This window comes from Pristis pectinata, chromosome 10, assembly GCF_009764475.1.
Source record: "Pristis pectinata isolate sPriPec2 chromosome 10, sPriPec2.1.pri, whole genome shotgun sequence".
In the NCBI taxonomy this organism is placed as follows: domain Eukaryota; kingdom Metazoa; phylum Chordata; class Chondrichthyes; order Rhinopristiformes; family Pristidae; genus Pristis; species Pristis pectinata.
Genome location: NC_067414.1, coordinates 24,871,126 through 24,890,496, shown reverse-complemented (window position 1 = coordinate 24,890,496; position 19,371 = coordinate 24,871,126). Strand labels below are relative to the sequence as shown.

The 19,371-nt window shown below is 43.5% G+C and overlaps 1 protein-coding gene across 3 annotated transcripts in view; it reads left to right on the top strand.

Annotated features, from left to right (window-relative positions):
- cep162 (centrosomal protein 162) overlaps positions 1-19,371 on the top strand; it is a 108,155-nt gene that overhangs the window by 42,798 nt on the left and 45,986 nt on the right. For all 3 annotated transcript variants that reach the window (XM_052024437.1, XM_052024435.1, XM_052024436.1), the window contains one exon: positions 11,539-11,670. In XM_052024437.1, coding sequence (XP_051880397.1) covers positions 11,539-11,670 — 132 coding nt within the window. The remainder of the gene's footprint in view (positions 1-11,538; positions 11,671-19,371) is intronic.

Here is a 19,371-nt window from a genome sequence, read left to right as displayed (position 1 = left end):
ATCTTATTGCAGCTTCCATCTCCATTAGCACTTCCTGAGCTGTTGCTTAAATACATCACATTCATTTGTCATCCTCTAACTGCCCTCATTAACAATTTATCTTCATAGCATTCAAGCTTCCGCCTCTCACAGATATTCCCATGCTCTATCCATCTGTCTGCCCACTTTCTCTGCAGCTTAAATCTGCTTTACTCTCTTTTTCCCAGTTCCAATAAAGGGCCTTCAGTCTGAAACTCTAACTCTTTTTCTTAACACAGCTCCCAAACCTGCTTAGTGTTTTCAGGTCTTTCTGTTTTTCCTGTACCTCATTAATACTTAGTTGAAATCTATGGAAATTTCTTCCTAGTCTCCTTCAGTGCCTATTGTTATGTACTGTCTAGCCCAGTAGGATTGCAAGTTTTTACATGCCCAAAATGTATCAAGTTTGATATGGCAGTTTAAAAGCTCTTGAGGATATGGGTGTATTTAAGAGGGTGGCAGAGTGGCGCATCAAGTACTGCTGCTGCTGCCTCACAGCTCCAGTGACCTGGGTTCAATCCTGACCTCTGGTGCTGTCATTGTGGAGTTTGCACTTACTCCTAGTGAACCTGTGGGTTTCTCCTGGATCCTCTGGCTTCCTCCCATGTCCCAAAGACACGCTGGATGTAGGTTAATTGGCTACTGTAAATTTCCCCTAGTGTGGCTGAGGGAAAGAGTATCATGAGGATGATTGAGTTGGTTTATTATTATCACGTGTACTGAGGTACAGTGAAAGACTTGTTTTGCATGCTATCCATACAGATCATTTCATTACAACAGTGCATTGAGGTAGTACAAGGGAAAACAATAACAGAATGAAGTATTACAGTTAGTGCAGTGCAGGCAGACAATAAGGTGCAAGGCCATAATGAGGTAGATTGTGTGGTCAAGAGTCCTTCTTATTGTACTAAGGGATCGTTCAATAGTCTTATAACAGTGGGATAGAAGCTGTCCTTGAGCCTGGTGGTATGTGCTTTCAGGCTTTTGTATATTCTGCCCAATGGGAGGGGGGAGAAGAGAGAATGTCCAGGGTGGGTGGTGTCTTTGATTATGTTGAGAGATCTGGTTATGATGAGAATAGGTTGCAGGAAAATGAATAGGGGGAAATAAAATAGCTCTGTGAGCTGGCATAGACTTAATGGGCCAAATGTATCCTCCTATGTGATTGGCAAATGATGCGTAGTGAATTAATGTAAGCTTTGCTGAATACCGTTGTTCAGTCCACGAGGGTGAACTTGAGCTTCCATTCACCTGATGTTCTTTGGCCATTGGCCTCCAATATTGCCCCAGTGGAACCCATCATAAACTTGAGTAACCTGTATTTCAACTTGACACATTACAACCCATGGACTTAATGAATTTAACAATTTCAGGTAATCCTTTTTTTCAATAGATGTGGAGCAGTGCCTTTTCAGATTATGTTTCAATTTTTCCCTCTGTCATTTTGTTCCAGCTGCCTTTTTTCTGTTAAAAAGTAATTGACAACTTTGGTCTCCACCCTGTCACAGATATTCCCTCTGTTCTCTCCACCCCTTGCACTATCTGTGACTTAATATGCTTGTCTTCTCACTCTTTCAGCTCAACTTGTCCATTCCAGTAAATGTGGTGTTGCTCAGAACTTTTCTCAATTTGGGTCACAGCCAGTAGCAGTTCACTGCTCATACCGTGGTTCCTGCTCTGGTGTTAATCAGATCTTATTTTTAGCTTTCAGTAAAGTTGGTGGAGTATAACATACCCATGCCTCATAAATAATGCAATTCCTTCTGTGAATGAATATGCAAATAATCCAAAAATCCAGAAGGAAATTGATTTGCCAGTTGTGAATATAGAAGCATAATTGTTGCCATATAATTTTGAATCTGGTCTTGTTTAAAGATATCCCTATCGGCAGATTGTAGCAATGTTTAGTTGCTGAGGAATGCATGAAATCATCTAATTTTAGTTTTGAAACATTCAAGCCAGCTTACTGTGCTTTCATCTGAGAAATTGTACACCATCTCACGCTACTAGATTTGATGGATTCTGTTTGTGCATTCTAATGGAGGTTGCAGAAATGTCCAGAGAGACTTTTTCTTCTGAGACTTAATTTATCACCTGACGAAGACTCATCGTTGCATTTGATTAAAATGCAAATATATAGAATCACAAGATGGTTAAAGCACAGAAAGAGGCCATTTCACTCATCATGTCCATTCTGCCCTGTACCAGAGCAACTCCTTTGTTCTACCTCTATGGCTTTGCAAGTTTTTTTCTTCACCATCTGTTATCCAATTTCCTTGAAAGTAACAATGGAACCAGCCTGCATCACAGTTACAGGCAGGGAATTCCATTCCAAACACACATTGTAAGAAAGAAGGTTTTCCTCATTAATTCTCTTTTCTCTTTATTTTATACTTATTGTCTCTAGTCTTCATTCCCTCCACGAAAGGAACTACCTCCCACTATGCAATCTGTCAATACTTATTGTCATTTTTTTATACTTCCATCAGATCTCTCTTTTTAAAAAAAAACAGTCCCAACCACTCTAATCTAGTCATGTAGCCATAGTCCCTTATTCCAGGAGCCATTCTCATAAATCTTTTCTGGCTCCTCTCCAATACCTTCACATCCTTCCTATTATGAGGCAATTAGAATTGAACACAACGCTCCAATATAGGCTGAAACAGTGTTTTTATAAAGATTCAGCATATATATATTTGGTAATTGATGACCTAACCTTCGGCCCAAGATCGAAAGAAGCAAAAATCCCTATATCTGATTCCTGGAGAAGACCATTATTTGCAAGTATCAATAGTAGGGAAATTATTAGAGAAAAAAAAATCCTAAGAGACAGGATTTATGTTCACTTGGAAAGACAGGGACTGATTCTGAGGAGTCGACGTGGTTTTGTGCAAGGGAAATCCAGTCTTTCAAATTTGAAAGAAAATTGATGAAAGCAGGGTGATAGATATGGTTTACATTGACTTTACATGGTAGACAGGTCCAGAAGTTCAGGGCAAATTTGATCCAAGGTGTGTTGGAAAACTGGTTCCAAAATTGCCTTGGTGATGGGAGATAGAGGGTACTGGTCAGGGAGTGTTTTACAGGTTGTAACCAGTGGTGTACCACAGGGATATGTGCTATGATCATTGTTGTTTGTCAGATAACAGTAACTTGAATAAGAATGTAGGTGGACTGATTAGTAGGTTTGCTGGTGGCACAAAAAGCAGTGTAGTAGTTGTGAAACATAGTAATATAGACCAGTTGGAACATTGGGCAGAATGGTGGCAGATAGAATTTAATCCAGTCAAGTGTGAGGTAATGCATTTTGGAATGTCAAATACTAACAGTAAATATACAATAAATAGCAGGGACCTTAGGAATGTTGATGTACAAAGGGACTTTGGGGTGCAAGTTCATAGTTCCCTGAAAATGGTGATACAGGTGGATGGGGTAGTGAAGAAAACATGTGGCTTTGAGTATGAGTTAGGACATAATTTTGCAGCTGTACAAAACATTGGTCAGGCTGCACTTTATTGTGTATGGTTCTGGTTGCCACACTACAGGAAAGATATGGTAGCATTAGAAATTTACCAGGATGGAATGGAGAGCTTTACTTTGAAGGAGAGGTTGAATAGGCTGGGTTTTTTCCCTCACTGGAACATAGGCTGAGGGGTGGTGACCTTAAAAACTTATAAAATTGAGGGGCACAGATAGGTAGAAAGAGCTTTGTTGTTCCTATGGTGGGCGGTTTTAAAATTAGAGACCATAGGTTTAAGGTGAGGGGAATAATTTAAGAGACCTGAGGGGCAACTTTTTCCACAGAGGGTGGTGGTTATGTGGAAAGAGATAAAATAAGATCTTTATTAGTCACATGTACATTGAAACGCACAGTGAAATACATCTTTTGCATAGTGATTTTGGGGGGCAGCCCACAAGTGTCGCCACGCTTCCAGCGCCAACATAGCATGCCCATAACTTCCTAACCCGTACGTCTTTGGAATGTGGGAGGAAACCGGAGCACCTGGAGGAAACCCACACAGACACTGGGAGAACGTACAAACTCCTTACAGACAGCAGCCGGATTTGAACCCAGGTCACTGGCGCTGTAAAGCATTGTGCTAACCACTATGCTACTTACCGTGCCATGCTGCCAGAGGAAGTGGTAGAAGCAGATACAATTACAACACTTAAAATGCATTTGGATGGGTACTTGGATTGGAAAGGAGTAGAGGAATAAGGGCCTAGTGCGGGGAAATGGAACTAATGTAGATAGGCATCATGGTCAGTATGGATGGGTTGGGCTGAAGTGTCTGTTTCTGTGCTGTACAACTCTGCTTTCCTCAGGCTGAGTAACAGCCGTTCACCAAGATCCCCTCTTGTCTCTGACTTCACCAACTTTGCTTTCAGTGTACCTTTTAATGCACTTCAACTTTGTTGATAAGCTTGTTACGTGGCATCTTCTCAAAGGTTTGTACATGACAATGTCCATGGCATTGTCTGCATTTCTCTCATTAACTTTATCTAATTACCTCATCAGAAAATTCTATTAAATTGGCCAAGCACATTTGTCCTTAATAAATCCATGCAACTTGCTTTAAATTTAATCCATTTTCCTCCAGATGACTATTAATTCTGTCCTGGATGAATGTTTCTGAATGCTTTCACACATCTGAGGATAAACTGACTGGTCGGTAGTAGCTGGGCTTATCCTTGCTTTTTTTTTGGACAAGGCAGTAATATTTTGCTGCTCTCGAGACCTTGGGTACTAATCCTTTATCCAAAATTCATTGGAGGATTATAGTGAGTCCCCTCATGATTTCCTCCTGTACTTCCCTTGCAACCCTAGGTTGCACCACATCTGGTCCTGGTAACTTGTTTACTTTAAGTTCAGCCATCTATCTTGTTACCTCTGTGCTATCAGTTTTTAATGTATCTAGCGTTTTAACTATCCCCTGCTTCACTATTACTTTGGAAGCACCCTCTTCCCTCTTAATTCCCTCTTGATTCTTAATCCCTTCTTCCCTTTTAATGTTACTAATGATAGTTATATCATTATTACTATCCCAGTTTACTTTGGGATAATTAAAGCTCCCCATTATTTCCACACTACAGGTTTTGCACTGCTGTCATTTTCCCGCGTAATTGCTTCTCTATTATTTCTCCCACTTATTAGTGATCCAAAGAATATACCTGGCTGGTAATGTTGTCTCTGCTGTTTCTTAGCTCTAACCAAACAGATTCAGTCTTTGACTGCTTTGCAACCTTCTGCTGTGTTTCATAGTTGTACAGTTTTCTCCATTTCAAAATGCATTTCTAATTTGAAAGCTACTTCACTGCTCCTTCAGGCAATGGACTCCAGACCATAACAACTTGCAGCATTTAAAAATAATTCTCATCATGTCCCCATAGATTCTTTTTTTTAATGTTCTTGAATTTGAGTCTGTCTTCTATCAAACAGGCCACCTTGAACTGCTGAAATTCTTTATGTGAAGGTACTCCTCTGTTGGGTGGGGAGTTTCAGTTCTTTCATCCATCAACGATGAAGGAATAGTGTTAGTTTATTTTCTATAACTAAACCATGTTTTGTTTTTCAAAGCGAGAATGAATTATGCCACTGAATATGGGCTGTCGCAATTGCCTCACCAAGAGGTTAGGCTATGGATGCTGAGTTATCCTCCCTGTTATTGATAAGGGGTGTAGTATTTGCAAAACTGCTGGCTGTTCCCATATCCAAGGAATAAGAGATTAAAGGGCCCCCTGTAGGAGATTAAAGGGCGTGTGGCAGAAAAGAAAATGCAGATACATGGAGGCTGGACTGGAGCACACTTTTACTGGGAGAAGCAAAATGTGCGCGCGCGCTTGCAGAAGTACCCGAGAGCCTCGTCGGTGGATGTGATGTAAGGTCCCTGCCGGAAGGCCCGCCGCATGGTTAGTCTACGCCACGGTCCCGTGCATGCGCCCATGGCCGCCGATGGCGGTTCGAGTTTTGTGAGTCTGGGCCGCTACACCACCCCCACCCCCCCCACCCCCCCCGAAACATCTCTTGGGTGGCCTGCCCTGCCGGTGTGGTGAGGGCACCTTCATGGGCTGCCCGACGTCCAAGTGCGCCGGTTTGAGGTGGTCCACTGTGAAGGTCTCCTCGTGGCCACCCACCTCCACGACATACATAGATCCGTTGTGCCGGATCACCTTGAAGGGTCCTTCATACGGCCTCTGCAGAGGTGACTTGTGCATGCCCCGCGAATGAAAACGTACTCACAGTCCCAGAGATCCTTAGGGATGAAGGACGGTGTAGTGCCATGTCTGGAGGTCGGAACCGGTGCCAGGTTCCCCATCTTGTCCCGCAGCTTCGTCAGCACTTCTGCCAGCATCCCTGCTGGACCTTGGGCCTCTGGCACGAACTTGCCCAGGACTATCGGGAGGTGCCCAGGTCCTCCTTGGGGGCCGTGCGGATGCCCGGTAGAACCCAGGGAAGCTCATCTGTCCAGTTGGGCCCTCTGAAGCATGCCGTCAGGGCTGACTTGAGGTGCCTGTGGAACTGCTCGACCAAGCCGTTGGCCTGTGGGTGGTACGCCGTGGTGTGGTGTAACCGGGTGCCCAGGAGCTGCGCCAGTGCTGTCCACAACCCTGACGTGAACTGTGCTCCTCTGTCGGAGGTGATGTCCGCTGGGAGTCCGAACCTGGCGATCCAGTTTGCGATGAGCGTCCTGGCGCAGGACTCAGTGGATGTGTCCGCTAGCGGCACAGCCTCCGGCCATCTGGTGAACCTGTCGACCATGGTGAAGATATACCCAGCGCCCCAGGAGACAAGCAGGGGGCCGACGATGTCCACGCGGATGTGCTGAAACCTGCCGAGCGTCGGTGGAACTGTTGGAGGGGAGCCTTCACGTGCCGCTGGACTTTGGCGGTCTGGCAGTGTACGCAGGTCTTGGCCCAGTGTCTGACCTGCTTGCGCAGACCGTGCCAAACGAATTTGTCCGCTACCAATTTGAGAGACGCCTGGATGGATGAGTGGGCCAGGCCGTGTAGCGTGTCGAACACCCGCCGCCTCCATGCTGCTGGTACCACGAGCCGAGGTCTGCCAGTCGACGTGTCGCACAGGAGCTGAACCGCTGTTGGGCTGACGGGGACGTCCTCCAACTGGAGTCTCGAAACGGCGGTGCGATAGGCCGGGATCTTGGTGTCCACTTGTTGTGCCTGCGCCAGCGCCATGTAGTTGATCCCTGGGGCTGAGGTGGTCACTGAGTGATGTGGGGACGAGACAGCATGTCGGTGACCACGTTGTTCTTCCCCGCGATGTGGCGGATGTCTGTAGTGAACTCAGAAATAAACGAGAGGTGCCTCTGCTGCTGAGCCAACCATGGGTCCAATACCTTTTGCAAGGGCGAAGGTGAGGGGCTTGTGGTCCGTTTCTGCGGTGAAATCCCTTCCTTCAAGGAAATACCGGAAGTGCCGGATAGCTAGGTAGAGCGCTAGCCAACTCCCTGTTGAAAGCGCTGTACGTCACCTCCGGTGGTCGCAGGTGTTGGCTGAAAAAGGCGAACGGTCACCACTGGCCCTCAATGAGCTGCTCCAGGACTCTGCCGACCACCGTGTCGGAAGCGTCGACTGTGAGGGGTACATCGACCCTCCGGTGTACTAGGAGGGCCGCCTTCGCTAACGCCTCTTTGGTCCACTCGAAAGCTTCCGTGGACCCCGTGTCCCATGCCATGTCCTTGGCTTTGCCGGCCATCAGACCGAACGAAGGTCTCATGATGTGCGCCGCCACTGGCATGAACCGATGGTAGAAATTTACCATCCCCACAAACTCTTGCAGGCCCTTGACTGTGCTGGGTTTAGGAAACTGGCGGATGGCCTGGACCTTGTCCAGCAGAGGGGCAGCTCCATGCTGGTTGACCCTGTGGCCCAAGACGTCTATTTCCATCAGCCCGAACTGGCACTTCACCAGGTTGATTGCCAGTCCGTGGTCACTCAGGCGCTGGCAGAGTTGGCGCAAATATGCCATGTGCTCTTTGCGTGACTTGCTGGCCACCAGGGTATCGTCTAGGTAGATGAAGATGAAATCCAGGCCTCGCCCCACCAAGTCCATTAGCCTCTGGAAAGTCTGAGCGGCGTTCTTGAGGCCGAAGGGCATCCTTAGGAATTCGAACAACCCGAAGGGGGTGACGAGGGCTGTCTTGGGCACATCGTTGGGGTGCACGGGGATCTGATGGTACCCCCGGACCAGATCGATTTTTGAAAAGATGGTTGGCCCGCGGAGGTTGGCCATGAAATCCTGGATGTGAGGCACTGGGTATCGGTCAGTGGTTGTGGCGTCGTTGAGTCTCCTGTAGTCGCCGCAGGGCCTCCAACCTCCTGTGGACTTGGGCACCATGTGCAGTGGAGATGCCCAAGGGCTGTCTGAGCGGTGGATGATCCCCATCTCCTCCATCTTCCGGAACTCCTCCTTGGCGAGGCGGAGCTTGTCGGGTGGAAGCCTATGGGCCCGGGCGTGCAGTGGTGGTCCTTGTGTGGGAATGTGGTGCTGCACGCCGTGCTTGGGACCGGTAGTGGAGAACTGTGGGGTGATGATGGAGGGGAAATCCGCCAGTACCCTGGCGAACTCGTCACCCAAGAGTGTGACAGAATCCAGGTGGAGGGCCGGGAACTAGGCTTCCCTGAGCTGGAAGATTTGGAAAGTCTTGGCGTGGGCCAAACACCGGCTCTTCAGGTCAACCAGAAGACAGTTGGCCTGTAGGAAATCCGTCCCTAGTAACAGCCACGACACCGCTGCTAAGGTGAAGGTCCAGGTAAAACAGCTGGGGCCGAAACTCAGCGGGATGGTACGTGAGCCGTACGTCCAGATGGTGGTGCCGTTCGCGGCGGTGAGGTCAGGGCCTGGGGCCACGGTACGGGTGTCCATGTTTGAGGGGGGAAGGATGCTGATCTTGGCCTGGTGTCCACCAGGAAACATCGCCCGGTCCCGGAGGAACAGGAGGCTGTTGCAATGGCCAGCCGTCAAAGCTACTAGCGACGGCCGGCCGGCCAGCCCCGACATTTCCCGGAAAGGCACACGGTGGATGGCAGCGGCGCGCGTTTGACCCCCACCTCTGATGGTAAAAGCACTATTGATCCGAACCCTCATCCCTGTCCCCCGTGGGTCTCGGCGGTTTCGGTTGTGGGGTCTTGGCCTTAGGCTGTGCTGTCGTGGTTAGGCAGATGGAAGCCGCTCCCCGCTGCTTACTCTGCCACAAAATGTCTGCCCTGACCGCGAGGCTGTGCAGGTCGCTGAAATCCTCACCCGCGAGGAGGAGGCGAATGTCCTCTGGCAGTTGCTCGAGGAACAGCTGCACGAATAGAAGGCAGAGCTTATGGCCATCCATGAGCGCCAGCATGTCGTCCATCAGCTTGGATGGCTTGCGGTCGTCCAGGTCGTCCATGTGTAGAAGCCGCGCAGCTTGTTCGCAGCGGGAGAGTCCGAAAGTGCAGAGGAGGGGCGCCTTGATCCTTAGTGTACCTGTCCTCCGTAGGTGGATGGTGCGGGAAGTCAATGATCCGGCCCGCCATGTCCTTGTCGAGCGTGCTGACCATGTAGTAGTACTGTGCGTTGTCGGCTGTAATGCCTCTGATACTGAACTGGACCTCAGCCTGCTCGAACCAAACGTGGGGCTGAGCGGCCCAGAAAGTCGGGAGCTTGAGCGAGACTGCGTTGTGTGAGTCGTTGGAATTCATGTCACGGGTTCCAGATGCCATTTGGGAGCGTCGGGGTCACCAAATGTAGCCAAACGTGGCAGAAAAGAAAACACAGAGACGTGGAGGCTGGATCAGAGCACACTTTTACTGGGAGAAGCAAAACGTGCGTGCTCGCAGAAGTACCCGAGAGCCTCACCGGTGGACGTGACGTAAGGTCCCTGCTGGAAGGCCCGCCCCGCGGTTAGTCTACACCACGCTCCCGCGCATCCGCCCGTGGCCGCCGATGGCGGTTCAAGTTCTGCGAGTCCGGGCCGCTGTACCCCATTAATTTCTTTTATTTCATTCAGTTGCCTAGAAAACAAACAAGAACTCTTTTATCTTTATGCATCTCTGGCAAATGCCTGTACTTCTCATTTAATGAATTATTTTGAAATTTAACAACCATTTAAGTGTAGGAAAATGAGGATTTCATTTTGTGTCCTCCACAATCCCCTAAACTGCAACGTGAATAATTTGACATTTTTTTTTCACGTGTTAGTAGAGGAATGTGGTCTGGAATATTGCAAAGCCCTTGTTCTTCTTTGAAAAGTGTGACTGGGTCCTTAACTTCCACTAGGCTAAACCACTCCATGGTTTGATTTCAGTTTTATTTAATGTTAGTAAATTCCATGGGGAACCACCAGCCAGCTGCAATGTATGGGTCAGTGCTATCCCGAACCTCCTGTTCTGTCACTGAACTCTGTACTTGAGTCCAGGAGCAAAGCTCTGTCTTGCTGAGCTGAGAGCCTGGATATAATTTTTATAAGCATTCCCTTATCTTTATGCCAGCCATTCATTTATTTTGGATCAATGATTGAAAAGGTAAGAGAATATAGTTTTTTTTGTTATTCAATCTTATTGTTTCTGTAACAATTTATTTAAAGCATGATTATTTGTTTCATTTTTTTTAAGTAGCTCATATTTTAAAAATTAGTTCTTTCTACTTAGCTTTTTAATTGGCTTTGACTTTCGGAGACACTTATAAGGAGTTTTTAAAAAAAGCTCTTGACAACTTAAGCCGTATGCAGATCAGACTGTTTCACATGGCACTTGGGAGCAGCAAGAAGTGGTCCAGATGAAGCGTGATCTGGCTGATTCTGTTCACACATACCTTGAGTCTCATTGTGGTCATGAATATTAAAACATTTATGCCTTCATATTTGATTTGGCTTGCTCAGGGCAGGAATAGTGTAAATAAGGGAACTCTGACATGGATAAACTAAATCAAATATGGAGAAAATCCATGCAATCAAAATATTTACAGTTTAGAAGTAATAGACATTTTTATTCAGTTGTTGCTTAGCACCTCTTAATTAATCAGGTGTTGTATTGTTAACATTCCCAACATCAGACTCCATGTAGTCAAGTACACAATGGATGTCTAGAACCTGCAGTGCAAGCCATTCGGTCATCAATTGCTCAAACTATGTAACTCGCAGAGACTAAACACAAGTGAAATTTCCCTTAGATATTCATACATTAAATTTTGTTTCATCAATACAACATATTTGTGTTTATGGGATGAATTTGGTAATATAAGCATTTTGTGGTCTCTATGAAGCTAGCTTAAACAGTAATTGCTGTCCTACCTTGATAATAGGGCTAATCTACCGAACATTGAGATGACAATATCAAGTCTCCTTGAATTAAGCAAACTAATTTTGTTTATTTTTCAAACTTAAGAGTGGCATACGTTGCGACTTTAGTCCTCTGAAATGTCTTGTATGCACCATTAGCTCAAATGTTGGGACAAATTTCTATCCCCTATTATTTATTTTTGTAATCTTTTATTTTCTTTTTCAAAAATGTTATTTTATTTTCAAAAAGCTGTGCAGCTTGGAAACGAGCAAGAAAAAATTAATAATTGGAGGTATATTGGATCCTGTGACTGAAGAAAAACTCAAGTTAATTGAAAAAGAAGTTCAGGAACAAGAAACTATTATTCAAGGCTACCATCAGGTACTTGATGGTGTTGGTTTGTGTTCTGTGTGAATGATAAATCGGTTATTTGTTTTTGTTATTTGTGGGAAAATTACATGGTTAAAATTGTAAAAATATTTCTTATCTCTGTCACAAACCAGCAACAAAAGAAACACACTGAGCATGATTCAGTGTTAAAAACTATTTTATTAATCACTACTATTGATAATACGTAAAATAAAAGTAAAAATGTTAGTATGTTAGAATTCAAAAATGTTAAACCTCGAACGTTAACCCCAAAACTAAACTCTTCGTGTGTGTGTGTGACAAAGTCCAAAACTCCCAGTTCCTGAATGGTTCTTAAAGTTCAGTTCCGCAAGCCATAAGGTGAAACATGAGCAAGGGCTTCTTCAACAACCACCGTTGTCTGAAGATAAGATGTAGATGTAGAAAAACATAGAGAGAGTACATACGAAATCCAAATGTTCCACGATGGAACCCAAACGACACTTCAGTGTTTACTCGGTAGTGACTTCCTCACCCCGAAAAGCATCCGAACCGTGGTCGTTCACACACAAATACCTGTTTCCTTCTACAGGTCAGCAACAAAGTGAACTCCACCGGATTACTTCCAACTTCCATACATGGATTTCAGTGGCAAACACAGTTATTGTTTCTCATCCATCGATAGAGAAAACAAGCAGGCTGGTGTCTCTCTCCCTTCTCTCTCTCTCTTTCTTCTTCTTCTGACTTCTTCAACAACGTCATTACGTCCTTTATCTTCTATTGACGTAAGCACGCCCCACACACACATACACACACACTCTCTATCTTAAAGGGACTTTCACTGAGTCCATAACACCTCCCACCTAAAAAAAAAATTTTCCCAAGAAAATTTTAACCGCGCATAGTTAGTAATATTAATAATTATCATGCTACACAACTACAGACTATCAGATTAGTACAGATACATGTTTCCCATTTAACATCGGGAAAGACAATCAGCAATCACATTATCTTTGCCTTTAATGTGAGTTATCATGAGATCAAACTCTTGCAAAATTAAACTCCAGTTTAACAGCCTTCTGTTCTTGTTTTTGACTCGGCTCAGAAACACCAATGGGTTATGATCTGTATACACAGTCAATGGTTTCTGAGCGGTGCAAACATATACACTGAAATGTTGCAAGGCTAAAACAAGCGACAGTAATTCTTTCTCTATGGTGGAATAATTCTTTTGATGCTCATTAAATTTCTTTGAAAAGTAAGCTACAGGATGGTCAATATCATCAAGGTCACCCTTCTGCAACAACACAGCTCCTGCAGCTTCATCACTGGCATCTACTGCTAATGAAAATGGCTTTTCAAAGTCAGGTGTTCTGAGCACAGGATGGTAGCATAAAATGGCTTTCAGCTTCTCAAATGCTTCTTGACAAGAATCTGTCCAAACAAACTTTACTCCCTTCTTCTGAAGATTAGTTAGGGGAAGAGCAATATCAGCAAAATTTTTACAAAATTTTCGATAATATCCAACCATTCCCAAAAATCTTCTAACAGTCCTCGTACTTGTGGGAATAGGGAACTCAGATATTGCTTGAACTTTTGCCTGAACAGGAGCTTGCTTGCCTTGACCTACAACATAACCAAGATACGTCACAGTGGCATGGCCAAATTCACTTTTAGCCAAGTTAACTGTAAGGTTAGCCTTGGAAAGTCTTTCAAACAACCTTTCTAACGCAGAGATGTGATCTTCCCAAGTATCATTCCCAGTCACTAAGTCGTCAATGTAGGCATCTGTATGTTTTAACCCATGAATCACTGAATTAATCATTCTTTGAAATGTTGCTGGAGCATTTTTCATTCCAAATGGCAAAACATTGTATTCATACAATCCAGAAGGGGTTACAAAGGCTGAAATTTCCCTTCCTCTATCTGTTAATGGAACACACCAGTACCCTTTTAATAGGTCAATCTTTGTAAGAAATTTTGCCTTTCCCACTCTGTCTATGCAATCATCCACTCTAGGAATAGGGTAAGCATCTGACTTTGTTACAGCATTCACTTTCCTGTAATCTGTGCAAAATCTAACAGTTCCATCAGGTTTAGGTACAATAACACAGGGCGAACTCCAATTTGAAGTAGAATGTCTAATAATATCATTTTCCAACATGTATTTTATTTCCTGATCAACAAGTTTACTTTTTTCCACATTCATTCGATATGGGTGTTGTTTGATTGGTTTTGCATCCCCAACATCAACATCATGGGTAATTATCGATGTTCTGTTTGGAACATCTGGGAACAGATTTTTAAATTTTAAAATTAATTCTCTCATCTGTTGTTTTTGTGAAACTTGTAAATGGTCCAACTTCGTTTCAAGGTTCTCCATGATATTTTGGTTTTTCAGTTTCGATGGAACAATATTTGGTCTAAATTGGCCTTCCTCAACATCAACATCAGGCATTCTAGAAACAACCTTTTCACCATCCACCAAGGCCACAACTGAATCCTTCTCATAATAAGGTTTTAGCATGTTTACATGACAGAGTTGTGTTTTCTTGCGTCTATCTGGTGTTTTGATTATATATGTTAGATCAGTCACTCGAGATTCAATAACATAGGGTCCAGAAAAACGAGCTTGCAAGGGATTATTTTGGCTAGGGAAAAATACCAACACCTTTTGCCCCACTGCGAATGTCCTAGGCCGAGCACGTCTATCAAAATATGTCTTCATTCTTATCTGGCTTGTTTTCAGATTCTCTCTCGCTAGCTGGCAGACTCTCTCCAACCGAGTTTTAAATTTTTGGACATAGTCCAACAGACTCAAGTGAACTTCCTCATTAACCCATTGCTCTCTTAACAACTCCAAAGGTCCTCTCACCCTATGTCCAAACACAAGCTCAAACGGACTAAATCCTATTGACTCCTGGATCGATTCTCTAACGGCAAACAAAAGTAAATGGATACCTTCGTCCCAATCCTTGGTGTTTTCAAAGCAATAAGTCTTCAGCATATTTTTGAGAGTAGAATGAAATCTCTCCAGAGCTCCTTGAGATTCTGGGTGATATGCAGATGATACAATCTGCTTTGCTCCCAGCTCATAGACTATTTGTTGAAAAATTTTTGACATAAAATTACTACCTTGATCAGATTGGATTTCTTTTGGCAAACCAAACAAGGTAAAAAATTTTACAAGAGCCTTTGACACCGTCTTGGCCTTAATATTTCTAAGGGGTATTGCCTCTGGAAATCTAGAAGTGGCACACATGATGGTTAACAAATACTGATTTCCAGTCTTAGACTTTGGTAAGGGGCCAACACAGTCCACAATCACCTTCGAAAAGGGCTCACCAAAAGCAGGAATTGGTTTCAAAGGAGCCACAGGGGGTTTTTGATTTGGTTTACCTACCATCTGACATGTGTGGCAGGTTCGACAAAACATCACCACATCTTTTCTCAAACCAGGCCAATAGAATTGTTTCAAGATCTTCCCTACAGTTTTATTCACGCCAAAATGACCACCCAAAGGCATACTATGGGCCAGGTTTAAAATCTCATCCCTATAAACTTTTGGAACAACAACCTGATGAATAACTTCCCATTCCTCAGTAACAGGAACATGAGGAGGTCTCCATTTCCTCATTAACACTCCATTTTTGACATAGTATCCAGTTGGCACTTTTTCAATCTCCTCACATGAGAGTGCTTTTTCTTTCAATTCTGTCAACTCAGGGTCCTTTGTCTGTTCCACCATAAAATCCTTCCTCGACAAAGACAAATCTTTAAATTCAGGCTCACTGTAAGGATGTTGATCCTCCAGTGAAGACAGAAAAGTCTCAGATAAGGCATCAAAATTTTCTTCCTGTTTAGGACTGTCACAAGGAACCACATCAGACTGCACCGGACTGTCTGTCTTGGCTAATTCTCTAGCTTTAGCTCGAGTCACCGCACATGATGGGTAAACATCTGGATCATCCTCAGACTCATCAATCCTTGGTTTGGTTGTTAACCGTACCACAGGATCACTTTCTCCATTTGCAAGGTCATTTCCCAATAACAAAGAAACTCCTTCCACTGGCAAACTAGGTCTTATCCCTATCTCGACTGGTCCTTCTACGAACTTTGACTTTAAAATCACCCTGTGAAAAGGTACAGACATGGTCTCACCTGTAACGCCTCGTACTAGATTTACTTCACCAGTGTCACTTTCTTCACCAAAATTTAAAACACTGTCCAGCAAGAGAGATTGACTAGCCCCAGTATCTCTAAGAATTTTCACTGGCACCTGGGGTGACTCATCATTCAGTGAAACAAAACCCTCTGATACATAAGAACGGAATTCTTTTCTCACCTCCTCCAACTTTTCCGCTTTTCCCTCTTGCAAGGACTGATCTTTAACAGCATCTCCTAAACCTTTTTGATTTTTAATTGCCTGAAAGCAAGCATTGGGCCCAGCTTCCTTCTTTTTCTTCAAAAGGGCACAATTAGATATCACGTGGCCAGGTTTCCTACAGTAATAACAAGTACGCTCAACAGATTTCTCCAGCCCTGGCTTCTTTTCATCTTTTCCTTTTTGATTACCTCCCAATTTAATCTCTGGTTTACCTGGATTGTCTTTGTAACTCTTTTGAAAGGTTTTAGGTTGTCCCCATTTGGATTTATGGGTTAAAGCATAATCATCTGCCAACCTAGCAGTTTCTTGTAAAGTTTCCACTGCCTTTTCATTTAAATATGTTGTTAATTCAGCTGGAACACATCTTTTAAAGTCTTCCACCAGTATCAATTCTGTCAATTTATCATAATCCCCATCTACATTTTTAGCCAGGCACCATCGTTCAAAACATATTCTCTTTCCATTGGCAAATTCCATATAAGTCTGATCTGCAGATTTCCTCAAGTCTCTGAATTTTTGTCTATAAGCCTCAGGGACCAATTCATAGGCCTTCAATATAGCTTGTTTTACCTTGGTATAATCAGCTGCATCCTCAACAGACAAAGCAGAATAAGCTTTTTGAGCTTTACCTTTAATCACACTCTGTACCATAAGAGCCCATCCTTTCCTTGGCCAGTTTGAACTCACAGCAACCTTTTCAAAATGTTGGAAATACTGATCAACCTGATCTTCTTCAAACGGAGGGACTAATCGAACCTCCCTGCTGGCTGAAAAACCATCATCAGAATCAGATTCCGAACTCCTACGCTTCATTTGTAACTCATGCTGCCTCTGTTTCTCCTTCTCCTCACTATCCCGCTCCATCCGCTTCATTGCTAGATCAGCCTCTATCTTCATCTGAGTTAGCTTTTGTTCGGCCTCTATCTTTAACTGGGTTTGCTCTCGTTCAGCCTCTAATCTCTTTTGCTCTCGTTCAGCTTCTATCTTTAACTGGGTTTGTTGTCGTTCAGCTTCTATCTTTGCCAGCTGCACCTGTGCCTCAGAAATTGCTATTTCACTGCCAGGAAACTGTTTTAACACTTCCTTCTCAAACACCTTCTTTTCCACATAATGGCCAGCTATCAATCTCTGAATATCTGCCTTTCTCATAGACTGCTTTACTTCTGTAAGGTTTAGCCTTGTAGCAATCTTTATCAAATCATCCTTTTTCGCCACCTCCAATCCCTTTTGGGTTGGTGACTCCAAAAATGCCCCTCCCACCCGGACGAGCCCCCAATTTTGTCACAAACCAGCAACAAAAGAAACACACTGAGCATGATTCAGTGTTAAAAACTATTTTATTAATCACTACTATTGATAATACGTAAAATAAAAGTAAAAATGTTAGTATGTTAGAATTCAAAAATGTTAAACCTCGAACGTTAACCCCAAAACTAAACTCTTCGTGTGTGTGTGTGACAAAGTCCAAAACTCCCAGTTCCTGAATGGTTCTTAAAGTTCAGTTCCGCAAGCCATAAGGTGAAACATGAGCAAGGGCTTCTTCAACAACCACCGTTGTCTGAAGATAAGATGTAGATGTAGAAAAACATAGAGAGAGTACATACGAAATCCAAATGTTCCACGATGGAACCCAAACGACACTTCAGTGTTTACTCGGTAGTGACTTCCTCACCCCGAAAAGCATCCGAACCGTGGTCGTTCACACACAAATACCTGTTTCCTTCTACAGGTCAGCAACAAAGTGAACTCCACCGGATTACTTCCAACTTCCATACATGGATTTCAGTGGCAAACACAGTTATTGTTTCTCATCCATCGATAGAGAAAACAAGCAGGCTGGTGTCTCTCTCCCTTCTCTCTCTCTCTTTCTTCTTCTTCTGACTTCTTCAACAACGTCATTACGTCCTTTATCTTCTATTGACGTAAGCACGCCCCACACACACATACACACACACTCTCTATCTTAAAGGGACTTTCACTGAGTCCATAACATCTCTGTCTTAATTATTGAGTACACCATCCAAGTCTTGTTTCCATAGCTTTCTAAGCTGATCGTTCACTGTAGGTGTTCAGTTGTAGTTTCCTATTTAGTTACAATTTTTTTTATCCTTTTCTAATTGTTTATTTTGAATTTTGATCATTCATTAATCACATTACACAAAAAAATGACCCAACTACTTTTTTTTTTAAATAAACCCCTACTGTCCCATTATGTTCATGCAAAAATAAGGTTTCTCGTGGCACAAATAATTAAAATCAAATTGAATCTTACTCCTTGCATTAAGAGAATTTAGAAAAGCAAATGAGTATATAAAAAGTATTGACGTTTTTAAAAAAAAACAAGAAGAGATTAGAAAAGCAAACAAGTTTATAAAATGTTTACAAGTAATATCAAAGAAAATACAAAGATGTCTTATGAGGATATAAAGGGCAAGAGAATGTTAGGTAAGAGGGAGGTGGAGAATGTGGGGAAGGTTATTACTGAATGCTTTTTAACTGTCTACAAAAGGGGGAGGGGGGCTGTTGGTGTTACAGTTAAGGCAGTTGTGAAATATTGGATAGGATAAACTTTATAAAAGAAATTGTCTAGGTGTTTATTATTTTTGCAAAGAAATTAATGGCTACATCTAAATGAAATACATTCCAGAATTTAGAAGAACTAAGAGAAAAATGCAGATGCTCTGACAATTTTTCATTCCTCTCTGGCTCCAGGAATGATGCCAGAGCTCTGGAGGACTGCTAGTATTGCACTGTTTTTCAAAAAGGAAGGAAGAAACCAAGTAATCTCAGTCAGTTCAACATTGATGGAAAAATTATTGAAATCCATTCTTAGAGAGTAGAAACTGTCATTTAGAAAGACGCAGATTAATCAAGGATAAGATATCTTTATTAGTCACGTATATCAAAACACACAGTGAAATACATACCTTGCATAGAGTGTTCTGGGGGCAGCCTGCAACTGTTGCCATGCTTCCAGCACCAACATAGCATGCCCACAACTTCCTAACCTGTACGTTTTTGGAATGTAGGAGGAAACCGGAGCACCCAGAGGAAACCCACGCAGACACAGGAAAAACATACAAACTCCTTACAGACAATGGCTGGATTTGAACCTGGGAAGCTGGCACTGTAAAGTGTTACGCTAACCACTACACTACTGTGCCTGCCTGTCAGTGAGGATTTGTTAAGAGAAGGTTATGTCTGATTTAAACTATTGAATAACTTGAGCAGGCCAGCATGGAGGGTCAATAATATCAATGCTTTTGGCATCATCTATTTGGATTTTAGCAAGACTTTTAAAGTTTGAGGGATTGAGAGAGAGCAAATAAGAACTACAGTGGCATGCA